This window comes from Desmodus rotundus, chromosome 2 (genome assembly GCF_022682495.2).
Source record: "Desmodus rotundus isolate HL8 chromosome 2, HLdesRot8A.1, whole genome shotgun sequence".
Taxonomy (NCBI): Eukaryota; Metazoa; Chordata; class Mammalia; order Chiroptera; family Phyllostomidae; genus Desmodus; species Desmodus rotundus.
In genome coordinates, this window is record NC_071388.1 from 102204124 (window position 1) to 102230539 (window position 26416).

Consider the following 26416-nt stretch of genomic DNA (forward strand, 5'->3'; position numbering starts at 1 on the left):
GCAGTGAGACTGCTAGCAGACCCCGGGGCCCCACATTCGTGCATAGATAAACCGGGAGAAACAGCAGGGGAGCAAAGCAGACCTCGCAACCCAGGGCTCCGGCACGGGGAAATAAAGCCTCAAACCTCTGACTGAAAACACACGTGGGGGTTGAGGCAGCAGCAGGAGAAACTCCCAGCCTCACAGGAGAGTTCGTTGGAGAGACCCACGGGGGCCTAGAGCGTGCACAAGCCCACCCACTCGGGAGCCAGCACCAGAGGGGCCCAATTTGATTGTGTGTAGCAGAGGGAGTGACTGTAATCCAGCAGAGAGTGGAGCAAGGGCCATTGCTCCCTCTCGGCCCCTCCCCCACATACAGTGTCACAGCACAGTGACCAGCGTTACCCCCCCAACACCTAAAGCTCCACCCCTTTACATAACAGTCATGCCTAGACCAAAAAAAAAAAAAAAAAAAAGAGGCCCAAATGAAAGAACAGATCAAAGCCCCAGAAATAATTCAACTAAGCATAGAACAGATAGCCAACCTATCAGATGCACAGTTCAAAACACTGGTAATTAGGAGGCTCACAGAATTGGTTGAATTTGGTCAAAAACTAGATGAGAAAATGAAGACTATGCTGAGAGAAACAAAGGAAAATGTACAGGGAACCAATAGTGATGCAAAGGAAACTGGGACTCAAATCAATGGTGTGGACCAGAAGGAAGAAAGAAACATCCAACCAGAAAAGAATGAAGAAACAAGAATTCAGAAGAATGAGGAGAGGCTTAGGAACCTCCAGGACATCTTGAAACATTCCAACATCCGAATGATAGGGGTGCCAGAAGGAGAAGAGGAAGAACAAAAAATTGAAAACTTATTTGAACAAATAATGAAGGAGAACTTCCCTAATCTGGCAAAGGAAATAGACTTCCAGGAAATCCAGGAAGCTCAGAGAGTCCCAAAGAAGCTGGACCCAAGGAGGAACACACCAAGGCACATCATAATTAGATTACCCAAGATTACACAGAAGGAGAGAATCTTAGAAGCAGCAAGGGATAAGGACACAGTTACCTACAAAGGAGTTCTCATAAGACTGTCAGCTGATTTCTCGAAAAAGACCTTACAAGCAAGAAGGTGCCGGGAAGAAGTATTCCAAGTCATGAAAGGCAAGGACCTACATCCAAGATTACTCTATCCAGCAAAGCTATCATTTAGAATGGAAGGGAAGATAAAGTGCTTCTCAGATAAGGTCAAGTTAAAGAAGTTCATCATCACCAAGCCCTTAGTATATGAAATGTTAAAGGGATTTATCTAAGAGAAAGAAGATCAAAAATATGAACAGTAAAAATGACAGCAAACTCACAGTTTTTAACAACCACACCTAAAACAAAAACAAAAGCAAACTAAGCAAACAACTAGAACAGGAACAGAACCACAGAAATGGAGATCACATGGAGGGTTATCAACAGGGGAATGGGAGGGGGAGAGAAGGGGAAAAGGTACAGAGAATAAGTAGCATAAATGGTAGGTGGAAAATAGACAGGGGGAGGGTAAGAATAGTGTAGGAAATGTAGAAGCCAAAGAACTTATAAGTATGACCCATGGACATGAACTATAGGGGGGGAATGTGGGAGGGAGGAGGTGGGCAGGATGGAGTTGAGGGAAGGGGGGGAAATGGGACAACTGTAATAGCATAATCAATAAATATATTTTAAAAAAAGAAAATGCATACAAATCTGCGTATTAACCAAACGTAGGGGTCCAGTTAACATTCAGACTCTCACTCAGGAGGTCTGCAGTGGAGGTCTGAAACTCTGCATTTTCCACGAGTCTCTAGCAGCTGCTGATGCTGCTGGTCCTATGGGCCGTGCTTGGCAGCAAGGATAACACAGACCGGGGTATGAACAGTATTGTTTAATGGCTAATGAGACTGTTTATTTTAGCTTTCTTCTTCCCTTAATTTATATTTATTTTCTAATTAACTTGGGTTAAAATTAAAATCAATGGGTATGTGTTACTTTGTTATGAAAAAACAAAATTTATTTTAAAAAGAGAAAAAGGGTGAAGCATACCAAGATGTTATGGGAGATATAATAAAACTGTGAGGAGTCAATATAAAATTCAAGGAAAGGAGGGAACCTGCACACCTAAGAAAAGGGTGTAGGGACGAGGGAAAGGAAGAGAGGTGCATTTCTGGTGACGTGCTTGTAAAAGAATTCTGTAGCCATCGGGCAAGTGGTATAAGAGTTGTTGAGATCTGGGGTATAAACAGAGACTTTTTAAACGTGGAAATAAAACAAGAAGGACAGTAGTGATAACACAGGTGCAGACCTGAGCTGCCCAGACGTGGGTGGCCCTGCCAGGTGCACAGGGGAGTCCAACTGGGCCCACGCTACTCAGGGACTAAACGCCTTGAAAGAAGCATTGGTCCTGCCCTCTCCAGCCTGAAGGAGAGTCTCTCTGAGGGACAAGGAGTGCAATCTGTACACAACTCGAAAGCTAATGGAAACTTTTAGAAAGACAGGTCATAGGTTAGGCCTAAACCCAGAATAGAGTATAGCTGGACGACTCCCAGGGGTGTAGGAGTGACGGTATCTCGAGACCATGGCTTGGCGAAAAAAGCTGGGGCTTCCATCTCATTGAGCTTGGGTAGAATGTGTGCCCCAAGAATGCACAGAGAACAAATATTTGCCATCTACAAAAATTCCAGCCTAAGCTACAGCCTCAAGAAGGTACTCACTGCCTTGAAGTGACAGCAGAAGTGACAGTGCTGAGAGGTCAGAGCCCTATTCTTCAGCACAAAACACTGAGTGACCAGCCACAGACTTCACCAGGTGCCATCGCCACAGATGGGGATGAGGTTTAGGTGTTCCCAGTTCCTGAAGCAACACCCAGGGCTGGTCTGGACCTCAGGGAAAGGGCAGGTGGCAGGAGGTATTTGTTATCAGCCACTATTAGTTGCTAGGCATCACTAAAAATAATACTGACATCCGAATCATAAACTGGTATTTACACACCATCACTGAGTTATCAGAAGTCATCAACAAAAGGCCGGGAGCCAGCCCACTTCCAGGCCGGAGTGTGCCCTCTGCTGGCCAGGACAGCAACTTGGATAAACAGAAAAAAGTCTCAGATCAGAGAAAAATCCTGGCTACTTCCAAGATTCCACTACACATGACAGGAAGACACAGAAACTAACAGAACACTCAATGGATGTAGGGGTTTATCCTCTCCAGACATATGCAGTATTTAATGGTCGCCGGGAAAAAGTCACTAACCGCCACTTCAAACAACTCCCTGCACTCACTTCCGTTCCATCAACCTTTCATAGGGCTTTCCCCTGCATCCATTTTCCCTCCATCGATCACTCTTCCATTCACTTTGAAAGAAGAAGCATTTTCTGGTAAAAACTATGTAGGGACAGTTTGACCAAAGCAGGTCTGAGGTACTTGCTCACTCTATGAGTGCCTGGCAGATGGCCTCTCTCCCTCCTGCTCCCTGGCTCGCCCCCAGAGTTGCTGCAGCTCCACACTCCTCAACTCCTCACCGGTCTTTGTTCTTTTGTTAATGCTCACCCGAACGAATGTTTATTGATTTTAGAGAGAGAAGAAGAGGAGGGGTAGGGGGAGAGAGAGAGAGAGAGAAACATCCATTGATCGGTTGCCTCCCCTATGTGCCCAACCAGGAATCGAACCCCCAACCTTCTGGTGCACGAGACAAAGCTCCATCCAACCAACTGAGCACCCAGCCAGGGTGCCTCACCTGCTTTGTTCACTCATTCTTTCTTTCCCATCTGATGGGACTACATTACAACAAGTTCCTTGCAAATGTGATACAACTCTGTTGTAAGTCCTCCCTCACTTAAATTATTCTTTATTAATTATACTATCTAAGCCTCTCTGTTTTTAATACTTCTAATGTCTTAGGATAAGGTCCACAGGCTCCGGTGCAACCACTACTGTCAGGCCTAAAACTACCTCTTCCAGAACAGTACGCCACTTAGATTTAGCATTCCAGCATCTGGTGAACAGGCCTCGGACATCTCCTTATTTTTTTGGCATATTAAAAATTACTTTTTACTGATTATGCTATTATAGTTGTCTCAATTTCCCCCTTTGTCCCCCTCCATCCAGCACCCCCACTCCCTCAGGCCATCCCGCCCACCATTGTTCATGTCTGTGGGTCATAAGTTCAAATTCTGTGGCTGCTCCATTTCCTATTTGTACTTTACATCCCCACGACTACTCTGTCACTACCAATTTGTACTTCTTAACAGCCTCACCTCATCACCCACTCCCCCACACCCCTCCCATCTGGCAACAATCAAAATGCTCCCTGTCCATGATTTATCTCTCTTCTTGTTTGCTTATGTATTTTTTAGATTCAATAGTTGATAGATATGTATTTATTGCCATTTTATTGTTCATAGTTTTGATCTTTTTTCTTAAATAAATCCCTTTAATATTTCATATAATAATGGTTTGGTGATGATGAACTCCTTTACTTTTTTCTTGTCTGGGAAGCTCTTTATCTGCCCTTCAATTCTAAATGACAGCTTTGCCAGGTAGAGTAATCTTGGCTGTCTGTCCCCGTGACTCATGACTTTGAATATTTCTTGTCAATCCCTCTTAACCTGCAAAGTTTGTTTTGAGAAGTCAGCTGACAGTCTTAGGGGGATGTCCTGAAGATAACTAACTGCTTTTCTCTTGCTGCTTTTAAGATTCTCTCTTTATCTTTAACTTTTGGCATTTCAATTATGATGTGTCTTGGAGTGGGCCTCCTTGCATCCATCTTGTTCGGGACTTTATGTGCTTCCTGGACTTGCATGTCTATTTCCTTCACCAAATTAGGGAATTTTTCTTTCATGCTTTTTCAAATAGATTTCCAGTTTCTTGTTCTTTCTCTTCTCCTTCTGGCACCCCTACATGTGAATGCTGGAATGTTTAAAGTTGTACCACAGGCTGCTTACACTATCCCCATTTCTTTTTGGATTCTTTTTTCTTGTTGTTCTGATTGGGTGTTTTTTGCTTCCTTATGTTCCAAATCATTGATCTGATTCTTGGCTTCATCCACTCTACTGTAGTTCCCTGTAAATTGTTTGTTATTACAATTGGTGTATCCTTCATTTCTGACTGTATCTTTTTTTATGCTGTTGAGGTCCTCACTAAGTTCCTTGAGTGTATCCTTATAACCAGTGTTTTGAACTCTGCATCTGACAGATTGTCTCCATTTTGTTTAGCTCTTTTTCTGGAGTTTGGGCCATGTTTCTTTGTGGCCTCATTTTGGCAGCTTCCCTGTGTTTGTTTCTATGTATAAGGTAGAGCTGCTATGACTCCCTGTCTTGGTAGCATAGCCTAATATTGTAGGTATCCTATGGGGTCCCCTATCACCCAAGCTGGGTACTCAAGGTGGGCCCTCCATATGGGCTGAGTACACCCTCCTCTTGTGTTTGAGACTTGGTTGCTGTTGGCAGGTCAATGGGGGGGATTTACCAGGCCAGTCATCTGCAAGAACTGGCTGTGACCACCGACCACCAACCTCTGCCCTCCGGGGAAGATCAGCTGTGCAAGAGTAGGGTGGTGGTGCTCTTATGTGATCTGTAGTTGTCCACTGGGTGTGCAAGGCTCTGAGATTTCCCAGGTGGTGCAGGCTAAGGTCACCAACCATCTGTGCTCTGCCTGGGGCCATCCTGTATGAGCTAAAGCAATCTGAGAAGTCTGCTATTTGTGCTGGATTTGGAGATTCCCAGGCAAAGCCGAATTGTGAATCTAGGCTAGTGCTGTTAGTGCCAAATCTGGGGCCATCTAGCAAGAGGTACGGGGGCTGGGGACTCACAGAGGCCAGGAGTCACTTGTTTGATAGAATTTAGGAAGTTGTAAAGAGCAGTAATTCATATGGAAAAGTCACGATTAACAGTTTGTGTGGGCCTGTAATTTGGATGGGATGGAGTCTCAGGGGATCTCCAGGGTGGGGCGGACAGTGTGAGACAGGTTGACGGAGTCTCAGATATGGCCACCACCCGCCAGCTCTGTGGCTCTGTGGGAGGAGTGCTCAGAAAGGGACAATGGACACTGCCTGACTTTCTATCTGAGAGAAAGCTGTCCCCCAGCTCTTGCTTTGATGCCAGACACTTCAGTTCCTGCCCGTATGCAACTGGTGCCTTTCAAGCCACTACCCCAGTGCTGGAGCTCACAGAGAGTGAATCTGAGTAAGTCTGTGTGTGGGGTCTTTAAGAGGAACTGTTTGGGACTCCAGAGTTTTTTCCACTGACTCACTCCCTGCTGGTTTTTGCAGCCAGAAGTTGTGGGGACTTTTCTTCCTGGCACTGGAACCCTGGGCTGGGGGCCCTGGTGTGGGGCTGAGACTCCTCACTCCCGAGACATCCCTCCTGAATTTTTATCCACCACAAGTGGATTTGGGACCAGCCTGTTCTGCATCTTTGCCCCTCCTATCAGCCTGGATGGATGCAGTTTCTTTAATTCTGTAGTTGTCAGACTTCCATTTACCTCGAATTCTGATGGTCCTGAGTGATGGTGGTTCTATATTCTAGTTGTAATCTTGATGTGGTTGTGTCAAGAGGCAAGCCATGTTTACCTATGCCGCCATCTTGACTGGAAGTCTTCAGTATCATCTATGTTTTGCCCGACTCTTCAGCCTCCAATTTGCACTTTGAAACGTCCTATCTTTTCTCTGGTGTATTCTTGTGTGCAAGCTACTCCTCCCTCTGGTCAGTTTAAGGATGCTCTATTATCTAGCAAATTAGTGAACCTGATGAGGGGTCAAGAGAAGCCCTGATTTATAGCTGCTGGGTCATAAGTGCTAGAGGCCTGGACTTGGGATTAGTGTCTGAAGTGGGGTCAGTCTTGTGGGAATAAGCCCTTAACCTGTGGGGTCTTAACTCTGGAGAGTGTCAGAATTGCTTGGTGTGAGGAAAACCCCCACATATTTGGTGTTAGAAGTGTTGTGAGCAACATGAGTTCACAGTAACAGGGAACAGCCTTTGGTGCGTGATGATGTAGGTCCATCATAATGGATGATTGTATTTCAGTCGTTCCATGGCACCATGGTGTCCTTGGGACTATTAAGATGATGTGGTCATTTACTCCACCACTTAGTGGTCTGAGGTTGCTACTTCAAAAATAAAAAATTAATTCTGTAGGCTCCTCCCTCTCTATTTAGTATGACTCTAAATATAGTTGCCTCTAGAAGTACTTCCCTAGTCTCTCTTAGGCTGTCTACTGTAACCTCTTGATAGGTTGCAGTCAAGATAAATCAGATGACCAAAGTCACCAGTAACCTAGATGGTGAGTAATTCTGAACCCCGAGGGGCTGGCCTGAGAGGAGCTCCATGCTGAGCACGCCAGGAGAGTGTGTTGTCAGTTTTATACTCAGCATTGAATTTGTTTTGTTTTATTATTTTATTTAATTTACTGTTTATGCTATAAAAAAAGTACATAATGAAACTTACTAAAAGAAAGCTTTATGAGCAAAGAAAATATCATTGAGGATATAAAATACAAGGTAACCACTGGGGAAGAAACTGGGAACTTATATACACATTAAATTTTAAAACACCTACTTTTGGTCTAAGTAAACTTAGAATACAGACTGTTGGAGTGTTTATGTATAGAATAAAGGACAAAGCTATCCTAAAATGAAGTACTGAGTGTTAGTATTCCTATTCCATCCTATATCCCAGAACATCTTTCATAATTTTGCAGGTGATTTCAATTTATCAGTTTTCCATGTAAGAAAATGTCAATGAAAGTGGCCTTAAATAAACCACAATCACTGTTTCTCAAAGAACTAAATTCAGTGTGAAACACACCATATACACAGTTGCCACCACCCTACCCTGCCTACTCCAGGGAGCGTGAGCATCAGCCAGCCAGCGCCTCCGAGCCTGGGCCCCGAGCCCAGCTACGACTGCACTGGAAGTCTCTAACTCCTCATGTTTTCTCCCTGTCCGGTCTGTGCTCCTCACTGCAGCCTGACTTGATTTTCTTATTCAAACAGCCTCCTGAGCTAAGACCAGCCAGTTCTGCAATGGATACTGACTAGAGTCTATACTCTCAGGCTGGCCATTCCATACCCAACGGTTTGGTCCCCTACACTCTGCCAACCTAGTCCTCCACTCTCTCTCCACCTTCCTCTCTCTCTGTCCTCAGCCACACTTACTCATGCACTATCCCAGAATACCATGGGCCCAGGCTGCCTCAAGACCTTTAAGTTGTTCTTTCTTCCTCCATACATACCAATCCAAGTTTTCCAAATCCTCCAAAACCATCCCCACCAAGAACAACTCAGGAGGTTCTTCTGTTCCCGCCCTGCCTCACATCTCACACCTAATTTACTGTATTGACACTCCACAGTCAGGGCTATTCAGGAAAGTGTTTATCTCCCCTACCAGACCTGGAGCCCCCAGAGAGCACTCCGCTTTCTGCATACCTCCCAGGGCAGGAGCTGAGACCAGAGCGATCTGAACTGAGGGGAGAGGGAGGACAGGACCCTGCCCCACACCAAACTCAAGCCTTCTGCATACTTACGGTTCCCACAGTTGAGACCACCAAGGCCAAATGGGCAACTGCAAGTCAACAAAGAAAAATATCAAGAATTAGTTTCAAATCTCAAAAGAAATCATTGAGGCAATTTACTAAGTAATTTCTAAATAAGGTTTGTAACAAATTCATCAGAGTAAATGAACCCAAAGCCTACCTCATACAGGTTTCATTTTCAAGCCTGTACCCATCTTCACATGCTGAAAGGGAAAAGAACAGTCCATGAACGTGCCTACCTCTCTTGGCCCAAACTGACAGTTGACTAAATGCCAGCCACCCTAAATTCTACAAGAATATTCTAGAACCGGAAGGCCACAAATAGCTTTAGAATTATCTATTATCTGGGCTAAGTATATGTCAGCTCAACTCGTAATTTTACAAAAAAAGTTTCTCAACCTCAGTTTTCCATCTATAAAGAGTTAATAATAATAATAATAGTAATATCTACCTTATAGTTTCTTGGAGGGGATTAAGTAAAATAAGGCATGCAAATGGCTTAGCACAGTGCCTGACACGGAGCAACCACCGAACAAATGTCTTACATTATTTACAGCACCGCTGGGGGGAGGGGAGGGACCTGCCCCGCAGGCTGGGATGTGAGATCTGAGATCTCGCAGACTTCCTGCATCCTCTCTTATGGATCAAGGCGTAATAATGTTAACTACACAGACGTGCGTAACAGTGTCCTTCCTTCTATTTTTTGATGTTAGACATTAAATGTCCCTAGCATCTATTTTGTTGTTATAGACTAGAGACACATCACAAGAGTTTTGTGGCACGGCAAACACTGTTTTAAACAACCTGTACTTCTCTTCCAGCAGGTCACGAGAGCTGGGAACCTGGACTGCACTGTTTCGACTCTATGGAATCACTTTTCCTGAGCTACATTCTCTCGTGTGAAGGGCCACCTCCTCGAAGCAGCAGCCCTGGGCAAGCCCCAAGGGTGTTTGTCACGGGATGTCAGGGAGCTCACCGCCACAATGCTGCTCAGTAACCTCCTGAGGAGGACGCTCCAAGATACTTCTCTTGGACCCCAGAGTCTAGAAGGATGGCAATGCTCCTGATCAACCGTACTTTATGTTCCCCATCTGCTTTCAGAATCATGTTTCTCTATTTGCCTCAGTGTCCAGGAAGCTCAGGACCTGCATCAGTGGCCCACCTTTAGGAAACACACAGGACCCCAGACTGCATCTTTCTGTATAGTCACTTTCCTCCTAGCTGCAACAAAGCATCATTTTACTTCTCCTTCTACCTGATTTACCTTTTAAATTAAATCTCAATTCGTTACATGGATTTTCATTAGGTGCTTCAATTCTTTTTTGCAACAAGGTAGAGCATAGTCATATCCCACTAAGGAAAGAGAAACCAGGCCCCTGCCCCAAACCTGTGACACCTCTGAGTCCTCTGCTGGCCTGGCTGTCTCAGGTGGGGCCTTGTCTAAGGAAGCAGCTGAGCACTCCTGCCTCCCAGTCATGGAAAGCGCCACACCGAAGCTGTCCTCATGCCGTGGCAGACCCTGGGGACTTGGGAGGCTGCCCCTGGATGACCCTGTCTGCTAGGCAACTGCTGACGTCCCCGTGACTCGCCTGCCCACTTTGGCACTGAGGCGGCTGACGCCACGCCAGTGTGTTCTGTCCGAAGCACTTTTTCCTGAAAACGTTTGTACCTCAGATCTACCCACCCAACACTCCTCTGCTGGGTGGGAGCTTTCCACCCGGTGACTTTCATCCAGCCACATGTAAGGTCCATCTGTTGCCCTGCCTGCAAGCTGATGGGTCAGGCTATGTTCACTTAGCTTCAGAAGTATCCTGATTTCTAATATAATGAAATCTCTTTATTTCGAATGGGCTCATTTGGCCATTCATCGAAGACTGATGCTACTGTGGGCACGGAGCTATTCTAGGGGCTCTGGGAGGAAAACCTGGTCACAGTCACTCCAGCACACCTCACGGCCGCCCCTTGAGGGACTCCAAGCCCCAGCGCACTGAAGAGGAAATAAATGGGGGTACAGCTAGCATATACGCCCAAATGGGCTTCCCTGTGGATAATGGAATACGAGAAAATTCAAGCCCTCTGGCCTTTTTTCTTTTTTTTAAGTGGTGAAATCTTAAGAACTCTTTTGTTCTCTTGCAGGAAACTAACTTGAGCCCTGCCAACCTTGTCCTGTCGTGTTTGCTGCCCTATCACCCACCTGCTCACCCAGCAGGCATTCGCTGAGCGCCGCAGTGTGCTGGGCATATTCTAGACACAGGCCCCGCTCTCAAGGCACCGTGGTCCGGTGAGAGAAAGAATCCTGCCAACAGGTAGCTGGAATTCACCATGATGCCTGCATGATGGAGGGAGGCTAAGACGCCTGCGGGAAGGGTACCTACTCTGATTTTATATGATGCTTGGAAAGACTGGTAAAGACACTGATGTGAAGACGTGTTATGTGAGACACCGTGTGTGTGCGCACGCCCGACAAAAGAACAATGCAGCTATGCTAACGACCAACGACAAATTGCAGAGACTTAGAAAACACACCCACACCTCTATCATACATTTATTTATTCAGGGGACTGACCCCTGATTTGCCATGTCCAAAGGGGGACTCATTTTAAATATCCCTGTGCTCCAGCGCCAGTGGCCAGAAGATGTCACTGCTAACCCATCAGAACCCAGCTGACAGGGCTGCCATGGGGCGGGGATCCCAAATGTACTCATTAGAGGCCTGAGAGCCACCCGTGAAAATCGAACAAACGAGGATACTGCAGAAATGAGGCTTCACAGAGCCTCAGCAACGGGCCCAAAAGCTAACCGAGGTTTCTTCATGCTGCTTCCGGGGTCATTACTTGAGAAACACAGATTGCTGGCACCTGTGTCACCGCATTTGCAAAACCTATGACAGCTCTGCAGTTGCTAACACTAGTCTGTGAGCAACACAACTATGACACTGCCAGCGGGGAAACAGAGGGGGTGCGGCTCGGCCAGCCAGGAGCAGAAGGGGCAGGGTCACTCTTGCGGCCATCAGCAGCAGCAGAGGTGTGGCACACGGGGGCCCGCACGCCTACAGGCCTGCGCTTCTGACACCTTCCCTGTCCTTCCTGCTGGCCATACGGTGCCCCAGCAGAGGACTTGAGCAGCGGTCACTTTCCCACATGAAGCGGGGCTCTGCAGCCGGGTTTCGCAGAAGGGCGAGGAACACTTTGCATTAAACCAGGTAAGACGGAATTAGGAAGCACCATCTCTTTGTATCTAAGTGGCAGCCTGACACGGCGCTGAGAAACACTGTGAAGCTGTCAGGCGTCAAGGCCGCTGCCTGTCACGGAGTGCGGGCCCTGTTCTTCAGCACCCACGGCAGGGCCTGGTGCAGAGCTGAGACTGTGCACCTTCAAAGCCCTTTGTATATAAACCTAAGTCACAGGGTCTGAAGCCCAGGATGAGAACACTGCCTGAAATGTATTTTTATCCTGCCCTGACAGAATGAGTCCCCTTTCTGGGGGAAGTTCTGACAGATTTCAGTGGCGTGCCTCCTTTCCCAATTTTTACTCGGAACCAGCACACCTGTGACCAGCAGGAAGCGTGAGCCAAACACACTCTAATGCGACGCGATGCCTAAGGCTTCACTCTGGCCTCGCATCGCCGGGTGTCTCTCATGGTCACGCGCTGCACCAGTGGAGTCATCTTACGTTAAAGCGCCACTCATTGAGCTTTAATCTCAAACTAAATGAATTTTAGCTCGCCTCAAAGGTTTGCAGAATGTGCTTTCTGCCCTCAAGCACTTTCTTGATTCAACAACAGCCTGGGTAAAATATAAGAGTAAATGCCTGTGTTGTATAAAGTGCTGCCGATACACTGCCTTCGTTGATCCTCAGAGGTAACTGAGGTTCAGTGAAGCCAAGTGACTTGCCCAAGATGTTACATGACCGGTGCTGCTGAGGTGGACTCTGACCCAACCCACGTGTCTGAGTCTCATCGGGACTCTGTCCATGAGCCACAGCTGCTGCTAAAAGGCACAGCCTGACTCTGTGCTCCCATTACAGTTTTAGGAGATTAGCAGACAATAGAATAAAGCTTTGGGAATTAAAACAAAAATTTTTCTAACTTCCTTAAAGTGGGAAAAAAATGAAAAGAAAAGGCGTTGCCGCCACAGGCATTCCATTCTCTTTTCTTTCCCTTTGAATCCCGCGGCCAGGCCAGCGCAGGGTCAGAGATAATGCTATTATTCTGAGGAGATGATGTATTCTACCCTACTGTGAGCAAAATAAAAAGAACTGGTCACCCCAAGTTTAGAACAGTCACATCTAGAGCAGGAAGAGAGCCCTGGGCAGAGCAAAGCATCTATGCCGTCCCAAGACGGGCCACACGGCCCCCGCGACCCTGTGGTACCTCGGCAGGAGTGGTCCATCTTGTTGAACTGGAAGTAGCCCGACTTGCACTGACACAGCGCAACACCGTCCAGGTCCGTGCAGATGGAGGTCTCTCTGTCACACTCCGGAGTCTTCCGCTTACACAAGCTGCCCGCTGGAATGGATAAACAAGACAGTGAAACAAAACAAAACCTCTTAGACTTCAAACCTTCAGATGCATGAACTCTATTTTAAGAGGCTCTGAGAACAATTTTCCAAAAACTGTACATGGCGCACACTCCTTTCAGAGATCCATCCTGCCTTCTGCCAGCCTCCCCCCTGTCGGCCCCAGGCCCGCTCACTAGCAGTTCGCACAGCGTGCCATGAGACAGGGAAACCCAGAATAAACAGTGCTGTCCCCAACCCCAGCATCCACTGCAATCCGGCCCTTGAAGGTGTGACATCTTCTTGCTTAAAGGCTGCAGGGGGGAGATTGACAATGTAAAAGCCACGACCACACTCTTCTGAGGAAGCTGAGGGACTCAGAAAGCATGTCTCAGCACTATGTCTGTGCAGCCGAAAGGGACGCAGCACACTGCTGTGGAGGCAGCTTGCTACCGAACACAGACGTTCCAAGGAGAGGTGTGGAAGATAACTGCTTTCTGGGGGCTGTAGTTTAAATACGTCACCTGTCTGCCTCCACACTACATTCACCGTGTCTTCAGGCTTATTTGTCTCTGGGTCTTCAGCACCTTGCACAGAGACTGGGCCACACAGCAGCGCCCGATACTACACATGACGAAGGTGGTGTCAGACCACCAGTCACCGGGTCAGCAAGAGAGCCCGGCGGGCAGAGAAGGAGTGCCTTCTTCCTCCTTTCCCTATTTCTTATGTGTGTGTCCACCCGTCTGCATCCAGCCCTGGGCATGTGGGCCATGTTCATTTCATGGCTGACAAAGAACCATTTCATTGTTATAAAAAAAGCACTCATGCTGGGCCTGTGACCCTCCCTGGCACTGTATACCTCGACCTCTCTCTGAGGCTGTATACAGCGGGCACAGGGAGGCTGCATTTTGCCATCTAAGATAAGCCTGACCAAAAAAGATACATGTAGTTGGGGTACACAGACAATAGAACAAAAATATAAAGCCAGCGGGAGAGTAAGCGGTAACTGACGCAGGCCTGCGTGCATGGCAAGGCAAGCCTGGCATATGCTGCTGCTGGCCAACAAGTGCAAGTTCAGAATGGGGAGAGGCCCTGGAAGGGCAATGTGTATATTGTGCAGTGAGGACGGTCTCTCTTCTCCCCTTCTCCCACCTTCAGGAAGACATCAACCTATTTAGAAACCAGCTCTTAACACGGCAGAGCTGTCCCCACCTAGGCAGGTTCTGGCCATGGGAGCTGACACCCACATGGGAGGGCCGGAGTGGGGGAGGGGGCCCAGAATCAGCCTCCTTTTCTGAGTCCTGGAGCTTGGGACCTTGTGGATGGCCTGGTCACGGGAGGTAAGTTTAGGACACGATGTTAGTTCTCAGTGCCAAAGTTCCTGTCTTTATCAGTGGCAGCTGACATGCTAAATGAGAACCCCGTTTGTGTGTGTAATAGAATTTCCTTTGTTTATTGTGGGGAGTCTGTATTTAAGGGACAAAAGTAAAAAATGGAAAATCTCACCAAGCAAACACCGCAAAGCTGGCACCAGAGAGGTTCCAAAACTGCAGTCCCCCATGTAAACCTCCTGAAGGCTCTCCAGTCCTCTGGCCTTAATCCGAAGAACGCCCAGGGCCAGAGGCCGCCCGGGCGGCACTAGCTGCCTGGCCTGATTAGATACTTTCTGGAACCCGATGTTGTGTTTTCCTTTTGTCCTGCCCGTTCACCCAGCATGCTGGCAAACGCCGCCCTCTGCCTGAAGCACCCCTTCCCTGCACAGAAGCAGGTTCACCAGAACGCAAGAGCAGCTGGCCTGCCTCTGCAATGGAGGAGCGGCTACCCCAAAAACTCTTCATTAACATTCCATCCTAAATCCATCAAACGGAATCACTCAGAATCCCATTTTCATTTGAAGCCTGGCGAGGTGATTTTCCATGTCCACACTGCCCACGGTCCTTCCTGGGCATGGCACCCGCAACACAGACAATGAGAACTGAACGTAAATCCGAGGCTGAGACACGGCATGGGCGATCTCCAGGGACTCAAAACCTCTCCAGACATGAGCTGCAGGGTTTTGAAAGGCGGGGAAGCAGGTATTTTGTGAACTGAAAAGTAAAAACCCGCCTTTCCAATGGCTGTGTCCAGAGTAGCCCAGTGCCGCCCAGAGGTTGGAAACACCCGATGTTGGAGCCCGAGGGCTCCTACCCGTCACGCCCGCCTCGCCAGCACTCAGAAAGGGCAGCCAGAGCTCAAGCTGAGTGTGTTGGCAAGACCTGGAGAAGACCTGGGATTAAAACAGACAAGTGAGCCTGCAATTCACGGGCTCTGAAAGGAGAGGTGACGCATGTGTGGGGACAAGGGGCTAAGTGGGATATCTCTGTACCTTCTTCTCAATTTTACAGTGAACCTAATACTGCTCTTAAAAAACTAAAGTCTTAAAAAAGAAAAGAATGGAACCTCAGCAAGGAAAACAGGAGCTTTCCCACGAGCCACAGACACCCAGGCCGTCGGAAGAAGGGGAGTCTGAGAGTGGCGGGGCTGCTCCCAACACGCCCTTACAAATCCCAGCATCCGGCCACTGGATTTGCAAGGCATGAACTGCATTTCCTGGGGACAAAATGCTGACCACAGAGGGTGTGGTCCCTGAGTGTGTGGTGAATTCAAAGGTCCCCTTCCTACTCACTGGGGAGGACAAATTGGGGCCCTTGGATCATGAAAAGAAACAAAGTAAACCGAAGCGTTCTTGCCTCAGAGTTCCGAGCACAGTGTAACGGGGCATGGATTTTAACTAATTCCCCAACGATGCTGAGCGATAGCAACTCCAATTCCAGAAAGTTCAGCTTTTTTCTTTTTTTTTAATTAATAAATAGCCCTGAAATAGGCCAAAGGTGCGGCATGTATCCCAGAGTGAAAGGTTAACTCCTGGCTCTCAGGCTCTCCAGTGAGGGCGCTGGACAGCCCTGGGGCCAGTACTCACAGAGCCCCAGACCCGGGGAACCACATCCTGGATCTCCCGGCAGATGCAGCACCAAGGCTGCTACCAAGGCTGCTTAGGTCAGTGTCTGGGCACCAGATGGGAGCTTCACACAGGCTCCACATCCTACTTGTGTAGTAAAACGAGCTTAGCAGAGCCCACTTCGGTCACTTATGAGATGGCCGCGGGGACAAGCCCCTTTGCGAAGCAGCACTTTGATTCCAGCAGTTTTCCCAGCCCAGAGGCAAAACCGCTCCTCCAAGACCCAGATTTGCCTTCTGAACTTGTTTCTAACCCTTCCCCGTCTGCTTTCTACTAGATGCCCCGCGGATGCTTTTTGGCAAAACAGGTAAAGCAAGAACAAGAAGGCAGAGATTATCTTGAACGGCACTGGGCAGTCTGTGCTACATCATTCTGGTCTTGTTTCTGTGCACTGGTGATGTGCAAATAAACAAAAATGGCAGGTAATGCTGCACATGCTTTTGTACTTAATGGTGTAGGCCGATGAAGGTCTGGGGTACTGACAAGCAGGTACATTCTGTGTGTGAATGCCTGTCTCCCCAGAGAGAGTAGGAACTTTGCAAGGGAAAGGAGAGTGATTCCTGCTTCATCACATCAGGTCCTGTATAGGAATAGAAGGGGCAGCATGTCAAAGACCAGGTGACTTCAAGACTGCATGTGTGTGAGTGCACACACGCGTGTACAAAGGTCCACACACACAAAGGTCTTTTGCTTAACACCCATTTCAAGGATAGCCTGGCTCTGTGATGAGCTTTCTTGGACCCAAGCCCCAAACGCCTTACATTTCTATTCTAGGTCATTTCTATTCTCTGTGCCTAACGGCATGGGTGGGGCCCTCCCAGAGGGCTAGTCTCTCACCTCTAAAGATCCGCCTCTGAGATCCCAAGAGCTGGCAGACCTCAGCAGAGGACCTGCAGGAGTTGACACATTTCTGCATCCCGTCGGCCAGGTCAAACAGCGTCACGTTGGAGGCCAGGGAAAAGGTGGTTTGCAGTGACACGACCGCAGCGCTGGCCTCCCTACAGACAACACGGGCAGGTTTTATTGTTCTACAAGGACATGCGGGCCCGAGGCCTTTGAAAAACAAGTGTCATCTCCATTGTCCAGCGAGGGAATGGGACAGCATGAAGGTCCGCTGACTTCGGTCATTCTGTGGCTTGTTCAAAACAGGGCCCAGATTTATTGCTGCCACCCATGTAAGAATATCCCCCCGTTTCTACAGACTGGTTCACAGGCGAATGTACTTACCTAGAAGCATGAGCTGTGGATCGGGTATAACCAGGTAACGTGGAAAAACACATATTTAACTGAAAGGAAGAACAGGTTTGTCATTAACTGTGAGTTAGACAAAAGCCTTAGACCTGGAACCAACTTCCTATTTTCAGAATTAAACAGGCATTTTCTAGGCATCAAGTCATCAGCAGGGGGGTTTACAGAGGAGTGGTGTCCTTTTCTTGTTCCCTTCTTAATGCCTTCCTGTGCTTATGCTGTTTTCCGGGAGTACAATGGGAGAGAGGCAGACAGTAAATCAGTGGGGAAAATCTTGGCAGGAATGATGTTCAGAACAGCACCCTTGGATCTAAAACATCTTCAAAGCAGCAGATCTCTTCTAAGACCCAGCGTTTCAAAAATCTCAGAGGCAACTGTTTATTTGGGCTTTGCATAGTGAACAAACCTCATGAAAAGGCTGGTTCCTCTCAGCCACCCCAGGTCTGGCGGGCCCTGCGCACACCCTTCTTAATCTACAACAGTTGACCCAACTCAAAGATAGGTCCTCTTCAAAAGGCTGTCCATGGGAAATTACATTACGTGGGTCAAGAACCCTTTTGTTGAGAGCAAATTGAGACTGACTGCCTGTCAGTGCTTGCCTCAGGCCCTCAGAGAGCGCAGGAGATCCCTCCAGGGCATAAAGAAAGTACCATGCCTGCTTCCCTGTTCCCCCCACATTGGGGCTGGGGGCTTCTGTTAGGCAGCAGAGGGTCTCAATACCTTGACCAATGAAGACCCACCTAGCTTCAAAGCCCATGTGTCAGATACATCTCAAACACGGGATGTTATCAAACCCTTTATGGCTTTGTATGACATTGCTTTATACTTTGATAGGCAATGATTTGCCATTAGCATTATTACTTAAGCTTTGTTTTTTTCCCCAGGTGAAAACAGAAATGGCACACTTGGGAAAGGCCACTTGAGTAGCTTCTCCAGTCACTGCCCAAATCTTCACTATTTCCTGGGGGTGGAGATGTCACTTAATCAATACGTTGACACCGTGTAAAAGTTAGCAAGTCAGAGTAGTCACTGAGCACGAGTACCGGAAAGGACTGCCCCGGGCACAGCGTTCTGAGCCCCGGCACTATCATAGAAGGAGCCATTGACCTGCAGCACAGCCGCGGGCAGGTGCGGTGGAGCGACGCCACCACCGGGTAGAAGGTGTGAAAGTAGACATAAAACCCACTGTGGAGTAAAGAATTAACCTTGCCCAAAGAGAGGGCTAGCCCCTGGTTCCTCAGAGGTAATCTCTAAGCCTTTGGAATGGCCTGCCTTTGTTTACCCGGAGGCTCAGGCCACTCCAGATAGTCGAGCACTCTGAATTATGGTGAGGGATTTGAGGCATATGATACCCCCTGGACCTCCAAAGGGGCTGGAGACTGAGGTCAGCCATATGGGTGGTTGACTATGTCTACAGATCGGCTCTAATCTTAGTACATGTGCTGCCGAAGCGAGCACTACACAGTGCCTCCAGACACCACGACTCAAGTAAGCTCTCCGGGTTGGCCGTACTGCATGCCTATCAAACACATTATTGCCAAGGGGAGTTCATACCGTCCATGACTCCATGGGAGAGAAACACTGGAAGCACCAAGTTTGGAGCCCTCCCGGACTCTGCCTACATGCCTCCCTTCCCTTGGCTGATTGCAACCTGAAGCTTTTCACTGTAATAACCCATAACCGTGGTATAACAGCTTTTGGTGAGATCTTCAGTCCTAGTGAATTATAAAATCTGAGGGTGGTCTTGGGGATCCCTGAACTTGCAACTGCTGTCAGAAGTGAGGGTGGTCTAGTGGACTGCTCGCCAACTTTGCACTTGCTCTGTGTGAGCTCAATGTCATTAACTTCTGGAGCCTCTCAGTTTTCCATCGCAAAGGTGTGGGCAACACTGCTTACAGAAGTGAGGCATCTGTCAAAGCTCCTGTCACGGAGCAGATGCTCGGTGGGTACAGACACAGGACTGGAGTCTGAATGTTATACAGATAAAATCCACGGTCCCATAAAATCCTATAGGTTTCGGTTAATATACTAACTCTCACCCATAAAGAACGAGTGAAGCTGAAATCAGAAATCAGCTGATCTCTGAAGCTTATTTTAATGACAAACCTCAATTTTCTAAATACCAAATCTTAGATTCGGGTAGCAGTTGAGAGGCAAAATTTACTATCTGAGTTTCATTTCATTTCTTCTTTCGTCTCCATTTTTCTTTTTCTTTTTCCTGACAAAAAGTAAGCAAAGAGGGAAAGAAGAATCAAAGTCCCCTAGATAATCTATGCAATGAATTCTCAGCCCTGGACCATCAGGATTAACTGCTCTGCCTCTGAACTTCCCTTGAGGAAAAAAAAGCCTCATCTCTGCACCTTCTCTTAAACACAGAGAGCAAGTCCCAGAGCATGCTGACAGCAGACGCGGCAGTAGGATTCTCTGGGTCCTTCGTCTTCACCAACAGCTTTTACAGGTTCAGGCCTCTGAACACCTGCAGCTGTCAGTTTGCACGTGGAAAAGAAATGCCAAGAGGCTGCATCTGAGGGCGACCTCGAAGAGCTGCTTCCACCGGGGACCACTAGTTCTCAACACCTGCCTTCTGTTTCCGAGGGGCCTGTTATCCTGCCTTCCAAATATAACAGGAGTGAACAGCGCAGAGATACAGCTGATCCCCAGGAGGTTCCCAATTCCGAATGAAATCTGTTCTAGAAAGCAAAGGACTAGAAGGAAGACGTCTTTCGGAAAACTTACTGTTTTGGTGATCTCGTTTTCAACCTCACGTAGGTCGGAATGTTTTTCCATGGTGATGTTAGGAAACATTTTCTTTAATTTAAACTCTGTCACGAAGGTTCTAACTGAAAACAAAAACATCACCTGTTAGGCTGCACAACAGGCTGACCTGCATGGCTGTGTCTGCAAACTTCTGGGTCATCCAGCTTCACTCCACCTCCAAGGACCGCCTCTGTGCTTTTCTTTCTCCTGGAGGGTGGAGACCCCCTCGCCCACTCTAGGAAAGTGAACAAACATCTACTGAGCGGAACTGAAGGCTCAGACTGAGTATGTGGGAGGGCTGCTGAGAGGAGCCTTCTTCACGTCTCTCTAGCGGCCTTCCCATAATCGATGCCTAACAAAGCTGTGACAAAGAAGAAAGATGAGCTGGCCTAAATACATACCCCTGGAGGGAGACATGGGGCTAGACACAAAAAATGCTCGCCAAGCCTGTAAAGGTTTCCAGGGAGGAGAACTCTGGCACTCTAGGTCTTTCACCAAGTTGGTTAAGTCCTCGGGTTCACGGGCAGGCTTCGGCTTCCTCTTCTCACTACTGTTACCCACATCAACCCCTATTCCTCTTGCTCAGAGGAAATGCCCATTTTATCACCGATAAAAGAGTCTTCCAGAAGTCAGTAACTTCCCAAGGTCACACAGCTTCCAACGGCCAAAATTAACATTTAATGTCACATGTGCCCATCTTCTGGTTTTTTCTACACCCGCAGCCCCCTGAGGAATCTGATATTCTAAGGACAGCCAAGGGGCTGCAGTAGAAGGTTCCAGATGTCCCCAGTGAGGCCCCACTCCGGGAGGCTGCCAGACTCTGTGACTATGAGCCACATAATGAAACGAGCCATATTCAAGAGACTGCTGGATTCAGGCATGAAAGAAAGCAGCCTCGTTTTCAAGGCCCATTTCACTCATAAAATAAAATTCCAGTTAACATCAATTTGTGCTGATTAGACCTGAGGGGAATGGAACTTACAAATGAGGGGCAACCAAAAATTAGTATAGCCTGCTTTATATCTGGCTCTTATCTTACTTTATATTAAATTGTTATCTTCCCCTTTGGACAGAAAAAAAGCCCCCCAAAAACCCAAAACACAGAAACTCCCGAAGTTGCTCTTTCATGGAAAGCTTGCTTGCTGAATTAAAAAAAAAAAAAAAAAGGCCCACAAATGAGCCAGGGAAAACATTTAACATCTTATACTTACAGTCTAAAGCCCTTAATCCTTATTTAACATCTTTTTGCTTGTTCTACGGTTCAGTGAAGCCAGCTGCTAAGGACTCTTTCTGAGCAGCAGGGAGCTCTTTGAAAACCTTCTTGGCCAAATGAAAGCATTGCAGCATGCTCTAATTTGCATGTTCCTCTGGTGTGTACGAACAATGAAGTTAAATGACTTGAAAAGGGAAAGATGATTGTTAACATAATAGACCCACTCTCCTCCTGGACCCTGGGGACCCTGGGGACACTCCACAAACAGGCTTCCAGAACGGGCACCCCACTCCTTCGTCTCCACATCTCACAGGTCCAGGTTTATACCCAGACACTCTGTATAGAAACAGACAGATTGCAAATGCTGAGTACACAGATCTCTTCTGAACCGTGACAGTGAGTGTGCCTGTTTTCAGTGTGAATAGGAAGATGGCATCACATAGCCCCTTCCCAGCCCCTGCACCCTCCCCGGACACACAGATACCCTCACCTCTGCAGTTACATCACTTGGCTTGAAGGCAATTTTTTTCATTAGATTTAACTGTCGATATACACAGGTTATCAAAAGTGATTTAAGATCCATAATTATTACTTATTCAGAGTGGTTCATTATTTTCAATGCTTTCAATTCTGGTCCAAGCGGTCCCAGAGGTGAAAGACTAATGTTAAACATTACCTCCCATCTGGAGAATTCTACCATTTCTTTTCTTTCTTTTTTTAAATTTTTTTTATAAGAGTTTATTTGAACCAAACCGGCAACACATGCCGGGGATTGCTCCGAACTCTACTGTGTTCAGAGCTTGCTCAAACACATTATCTTATTTGATGGTCACAATAACCGCGAGTGGGAAGCAGACCGGGGTAATCTGATTTTACGGATGAGGCAATGGAGGCTCAGGGGCCACGCCCTGTGTGTGGGTGGCGGTGCTGGAGCCTGAGGCCAGGCGCTTGAGTCCCTGGGCAGGTGCCCTTTCCATACAGCTTCAGAACACAATCATTTCCATCTTCTCCCTTCCTAAACCCAAAACTCCTGGCTTATTTCTTATAGATTGTAGCTAAATGGAATAGGTCAACCAAAAGCACATCAACTATTAGAATAAGAGGAATTCTTGATTGTGACTGATATCTATATTCCTAGATTTTCCTTTCTTTAAATAATGCTTTGACTTGATCCTTGTATTTTAAACAATTTTCAAAATTCTACCATTATTTTAGTAGGGTAGCAACTGTTGTAATACATTTCTAGGCCCAAGATGGAGCTGCTCCTGCCCAGGGTGCTAGGTCAGCAAACTGAACTTTTGTAACCCTACATAAGTGCCCTGCTGGGCAGACATGTAGTATGTCCAGTCGGCCAATCCCCATACTCCACGCCAACCCTGGGCTCTATACTTATTTCCTTGTTCCTTGATCTTTCTAAATAAGGTCAGATACGCAGCCCAGCCAATCACACACTGTTGGCACGTTGCCACTTCTAGCCCTCTAAAAACTTCACTCTTGCCCACAATCCCTCAGGAAAAGTGCTCCACAGCTTGTGAGGCACTGCACTGCCCCATCCACCAGTTGTTCTCCCCTAAGTTAAGGGTGTCAACCTCATCACTAAACTGCTTTAGCTTTGTCATTTGACACAACCTTCTAAAAAGTCTGATGATTCCCCTTGGCCTACAGGCAATAGGAGTTCATTCAAATGACATTTTCAAAAGACAAAGACATCTGTTCTCTCAAAAAAACATTTACTGAGTACTTTTTGTGTGTTAAGAATCACACTGGGCAATTTAAGATGATTCAAAGTTGACTCACTTTACCTGCCAGTTTCCTTATCGAGCTTAGATAACAACTCTAGTTCTTCACTTCTAATTTGTCAACAAGTTGCGTATGGAACTAGGCACTCAAATGCGGGGTCACACACTGTGCGAGAGTCTCCGGATTAACACGATTAACACGCTGCTGTGCGACAGCAGGAGTGTGGGCCGCAAACCTGGCCGCCAATCAAGCAGTTGTTTACACTCGGCCACTGAGCACCTTGTCAGGGCTTTAGTTTTCATGTGGATTGTTTACTTCTTAATCTTAAAGTGGTGATTACATCTAAAATCAACCAAGTTTCATGAAGCTATCAAATCAGGACACAAAATGTGACAAGCTGTATAGTCCGGCAATGGCTTTGTAAAAATGTATCTGCCTGTGGACAAGGACGTGAAGATTGGTTTTAAAAATGAAAAGAATGTGTGAATTTGGTAGGACAATCAGGGTTTCCTTCCCTTTTTTCTCCCCATTAAATGTAGTTTTTAAACTATGATTGGAATACCCTCTGATGTATACATATCTTCCCTAACCGCAGGCGGGAATGACCAAGCAGTGTCATGCACCAACGATGGCATATCTATGTGCTCATTAAAAAGTCTAATATTTTTAATAACATGAGAAAATCTTTAAGATGTAAAGTTTGCATAAATACCACATAATTTCAACTAAATAAGAATATAATACACACTAAAACAGTTTCAAGTAAGACGATATACTTCTAAGTGGTGGAATAATAGGCAGCATCTACCGCTTCTTCCTACATTCCTTACGTTATACCTTGGGCAAATATTGATTTTGGTGAGGGAGAAAAACAATGTTACTTCTTATGTTCCTTTGCAAAATATACTGTGGTGTAGGAAGAGTTCCAAAATAGACTAACTCTCTTACCCAAATTGCATATTCCTTTATCCAGCTGGTACCCAACTGGGCATCTGCAGGTGAAGGACCCCTGAGTGTTGTTGCACATGGCCAGGGGTGGGCAGGGGTTCGAGAGGCACTCGTTCACATCTGCAGAGGGCAGCAGAGCAAAACCAAAGCCCATTACAGCAGGCACTTACTAAGGGCCAAATGGCACTGGGTGTAGCGGGGCCCCAGGGGTGAGCCGGACACTAGCTTTGTTCTCAAAGGGCTACCAGCCTAGTAAGGGTAGAGGCAGCGTGCATACAGCCAACTGTAACCACAAGGCAGGGTTTGGAAGTACGGAGAAAGGAGCAGATTTTAATGGAAGGGAGGATTAAGATGGTTTCAAATAATATATGGACTAAGATTAGAAGAACTTTAATAAGCAGACGTAAGTGGAGGCACTCCAGGCTGAGGCACCAGCACAGTGAAGGCCAGGGGCAGGAAAGTGCAGGGGCTGGGGGAGCTGTGATGGTCCAGAGCGGCAGGAGCGGAGGGAGCCCACAAAGTGAAGCCAGATCGTGGAGACTTGTCAACCTCAGTGTCTGACACTATTCTACTGACGACACATAAGCGTGTTAACTCTCAAGTAAGCAGGGTATTGATTTGAAAATCTTACTCCCCTGCATTTTGGAGAGAGAAAAAAAAAGAGTTCACTGCCCATCTCGATGTGCTGTTGGACTGCAGACCACGGGAGGTGACCTCTCCTCTTACCCACACTGCAGTCGTCCCCTTGCCAGGAAGGTGAGCACACGCATCGAGGCCCACGGCTGGGGGCGTCCACGGAGCATTTCCCATCGTGAAGACAAGGGTTGGGGGCGCAGCTGCTCACTAAAAACACATTCCAGGGATAAAGCAGTTAACCACACAGGACATGTAAAGGCAACTCTAGGCAAATGTTTAATTCTCCTGGCTAATATTTGATTCTTGCTTAGTTCTGTTTACTTGCCCTGAAAGGCCACACTACTAAAATAGAACGGGCTCCTAAGGGGAGCAGCAGAGAAGCAGTGAAACTGGATTCCGGCACTCGCTTATATACTGACGACTGGATCCCTGAGTGCGAGAACTGGTTCAAATCCAAATGCTACTTACAGGTCACACTATTCAGGGTTGGCGATTATGTTGCCTTTGTGATACTTAGAAAATTCTACTTGAATTAATGCCCACTGAAACACACGTTAAGTGGAAAAGGATCCCTGATCACCCATCCTCCCGCTGCATCCTCCTTTATCCGAAAAGCTCAAAATGTGACGACGTGGGGCCTCCACTGGTGGTGCAGTCACTCAGAAAACCTTTTGGAGCTGGGCACTGCAGTGCCTTCTGTTTACGCAGTGAAACAATGAGCCCGTCGATTCTTCCAGGCCCTAATGATGCACTGGCTTCAGTGTCATCTCGGACCCTCAGTTCCCAAGGGCAGGGACCGTAACTCTGTTTCGGTCTGTATAACCCACACTGTCATGCTCCAGTTACATAACAAGGGCCTAATAAAGGTTTTGGACGCATACTTAGAAAAGCTGAAACCCACAAAACAACTGCATCGTCTCCAAGGAGAAAATCGGTGGTAGGATGAGAAAAGGAAGGCAGAAGTCAAGAGTTCTAACTCCAAAAGAATAACCCCGAATAAAAACAAATGGTCTAAACCTAGAGATGGTGTTCCTGTCCCTCACTGCTACTCTTATTTACCTAAATCCACCTGCCTAAGCCCAGCGGCTATACAACCAAACACTGAACCCACGGATCCTGTCACGAAAAATATACTTCCAGTCAGTAACGACACTCCCGATACTCGCCCACAGTTACCACTGCAATGGCCATAATCGGCTTGAAGGGCGATCGTGTACGCTTGGCCACTGGGAATGAAGCTCTGTGAACTGTGAAGCGGGGATCCCTCACTTCCCGGGCAAAGGGTCCACCTTTCCTTCCCCAGAGGTGCTGGGATCACTGGTACAAAGGGCCACTGATGCGCTGTGGCCCTGTGGTGCTGGCGGGGACGGCGGGTGCGTCCTTCCAGCCACCAGATGGCTGATGGCTGACTCAGCTGGAACTCTACCACTAACTGCGCTCCCTGCTCCAGTCACTACAAAGCACTTCTCATCTTTTCTTTTTCCCTAAGATGTTGGTCTCCATTTCACCCTGCCACCAACAACAGTTCTCCTTTCCTGGGTCTGGACAAGTCAAATGTACAATTTTGAACATGTTATCAAAAGCCAGATGACTGTACTTCTACCTTTCCTTACACGGTAAAGAATCATGCGGATGATGGCTTTACTTTCCTGTACTGGGAACTTCAATGTGAGGTAAAGATAACCTCAAGCACAATTAAAAGAGCCCTGGTCATACAGTCACTATAGGAAAAGATCAGCTCATCATCTTCTTACTGAACATGCCCATTTACTCCCTCCTACCCTCCCCCCCCCCACACACACATTTATCAACTAGCAACATCATCTGCGGGAGGCAAAAGAACCC

At 47.3% G+C, this 26416-nt stretch overlaps 1 protein-coding gene across 4 annotated transcripts in view; it reads right to left on the minus strand.

The window, feature by feature from the left end:
- Positions 1 to 26416, minus strand: part of HEG1 (heart development protein with EGF like domains 1) — an 88795-nt gene that overhangs the window by 21841 nt on the left and 40538 nt on the right. For all 4 annotated transcript variants that reach the window (XM_024577884.4, XM_045185772.3, XM_045185773.3 and 1 more), the window contains exons 8-15: positions 24662 to 24778; positions 23936 to 24055; positions 20014 to 20117; positions 17257 to 17315; positions 16867 to 17027; positions 12907 to 13041; positions 8696 to 8738; positions 8527 to 8564 (exon numbers count right to left, since the gene is read on the minus strand). In XM_024577884.4, the coding sequence (XP_024433652.2) occupies positions 8527 to 8564; positions 8696 to 8738; positions 12907 to 13041; positions 16867 to 17027; positions 17257 to 17315; positions 20014 to 20117; positions 23936 to 24055; positions 24662 to 24778 (777 nt within the window). The remainder of the gene's footprint in view (positions 1 to 8526; positions 8565 to 8695; positions 8739 to 12906; positions 13042 to 16866; positions 17028 to 17256; positions 17316 to 20013; positions 20118 to 23935; positions 24056 to 24661; positions 24779 to 26416) is intronic.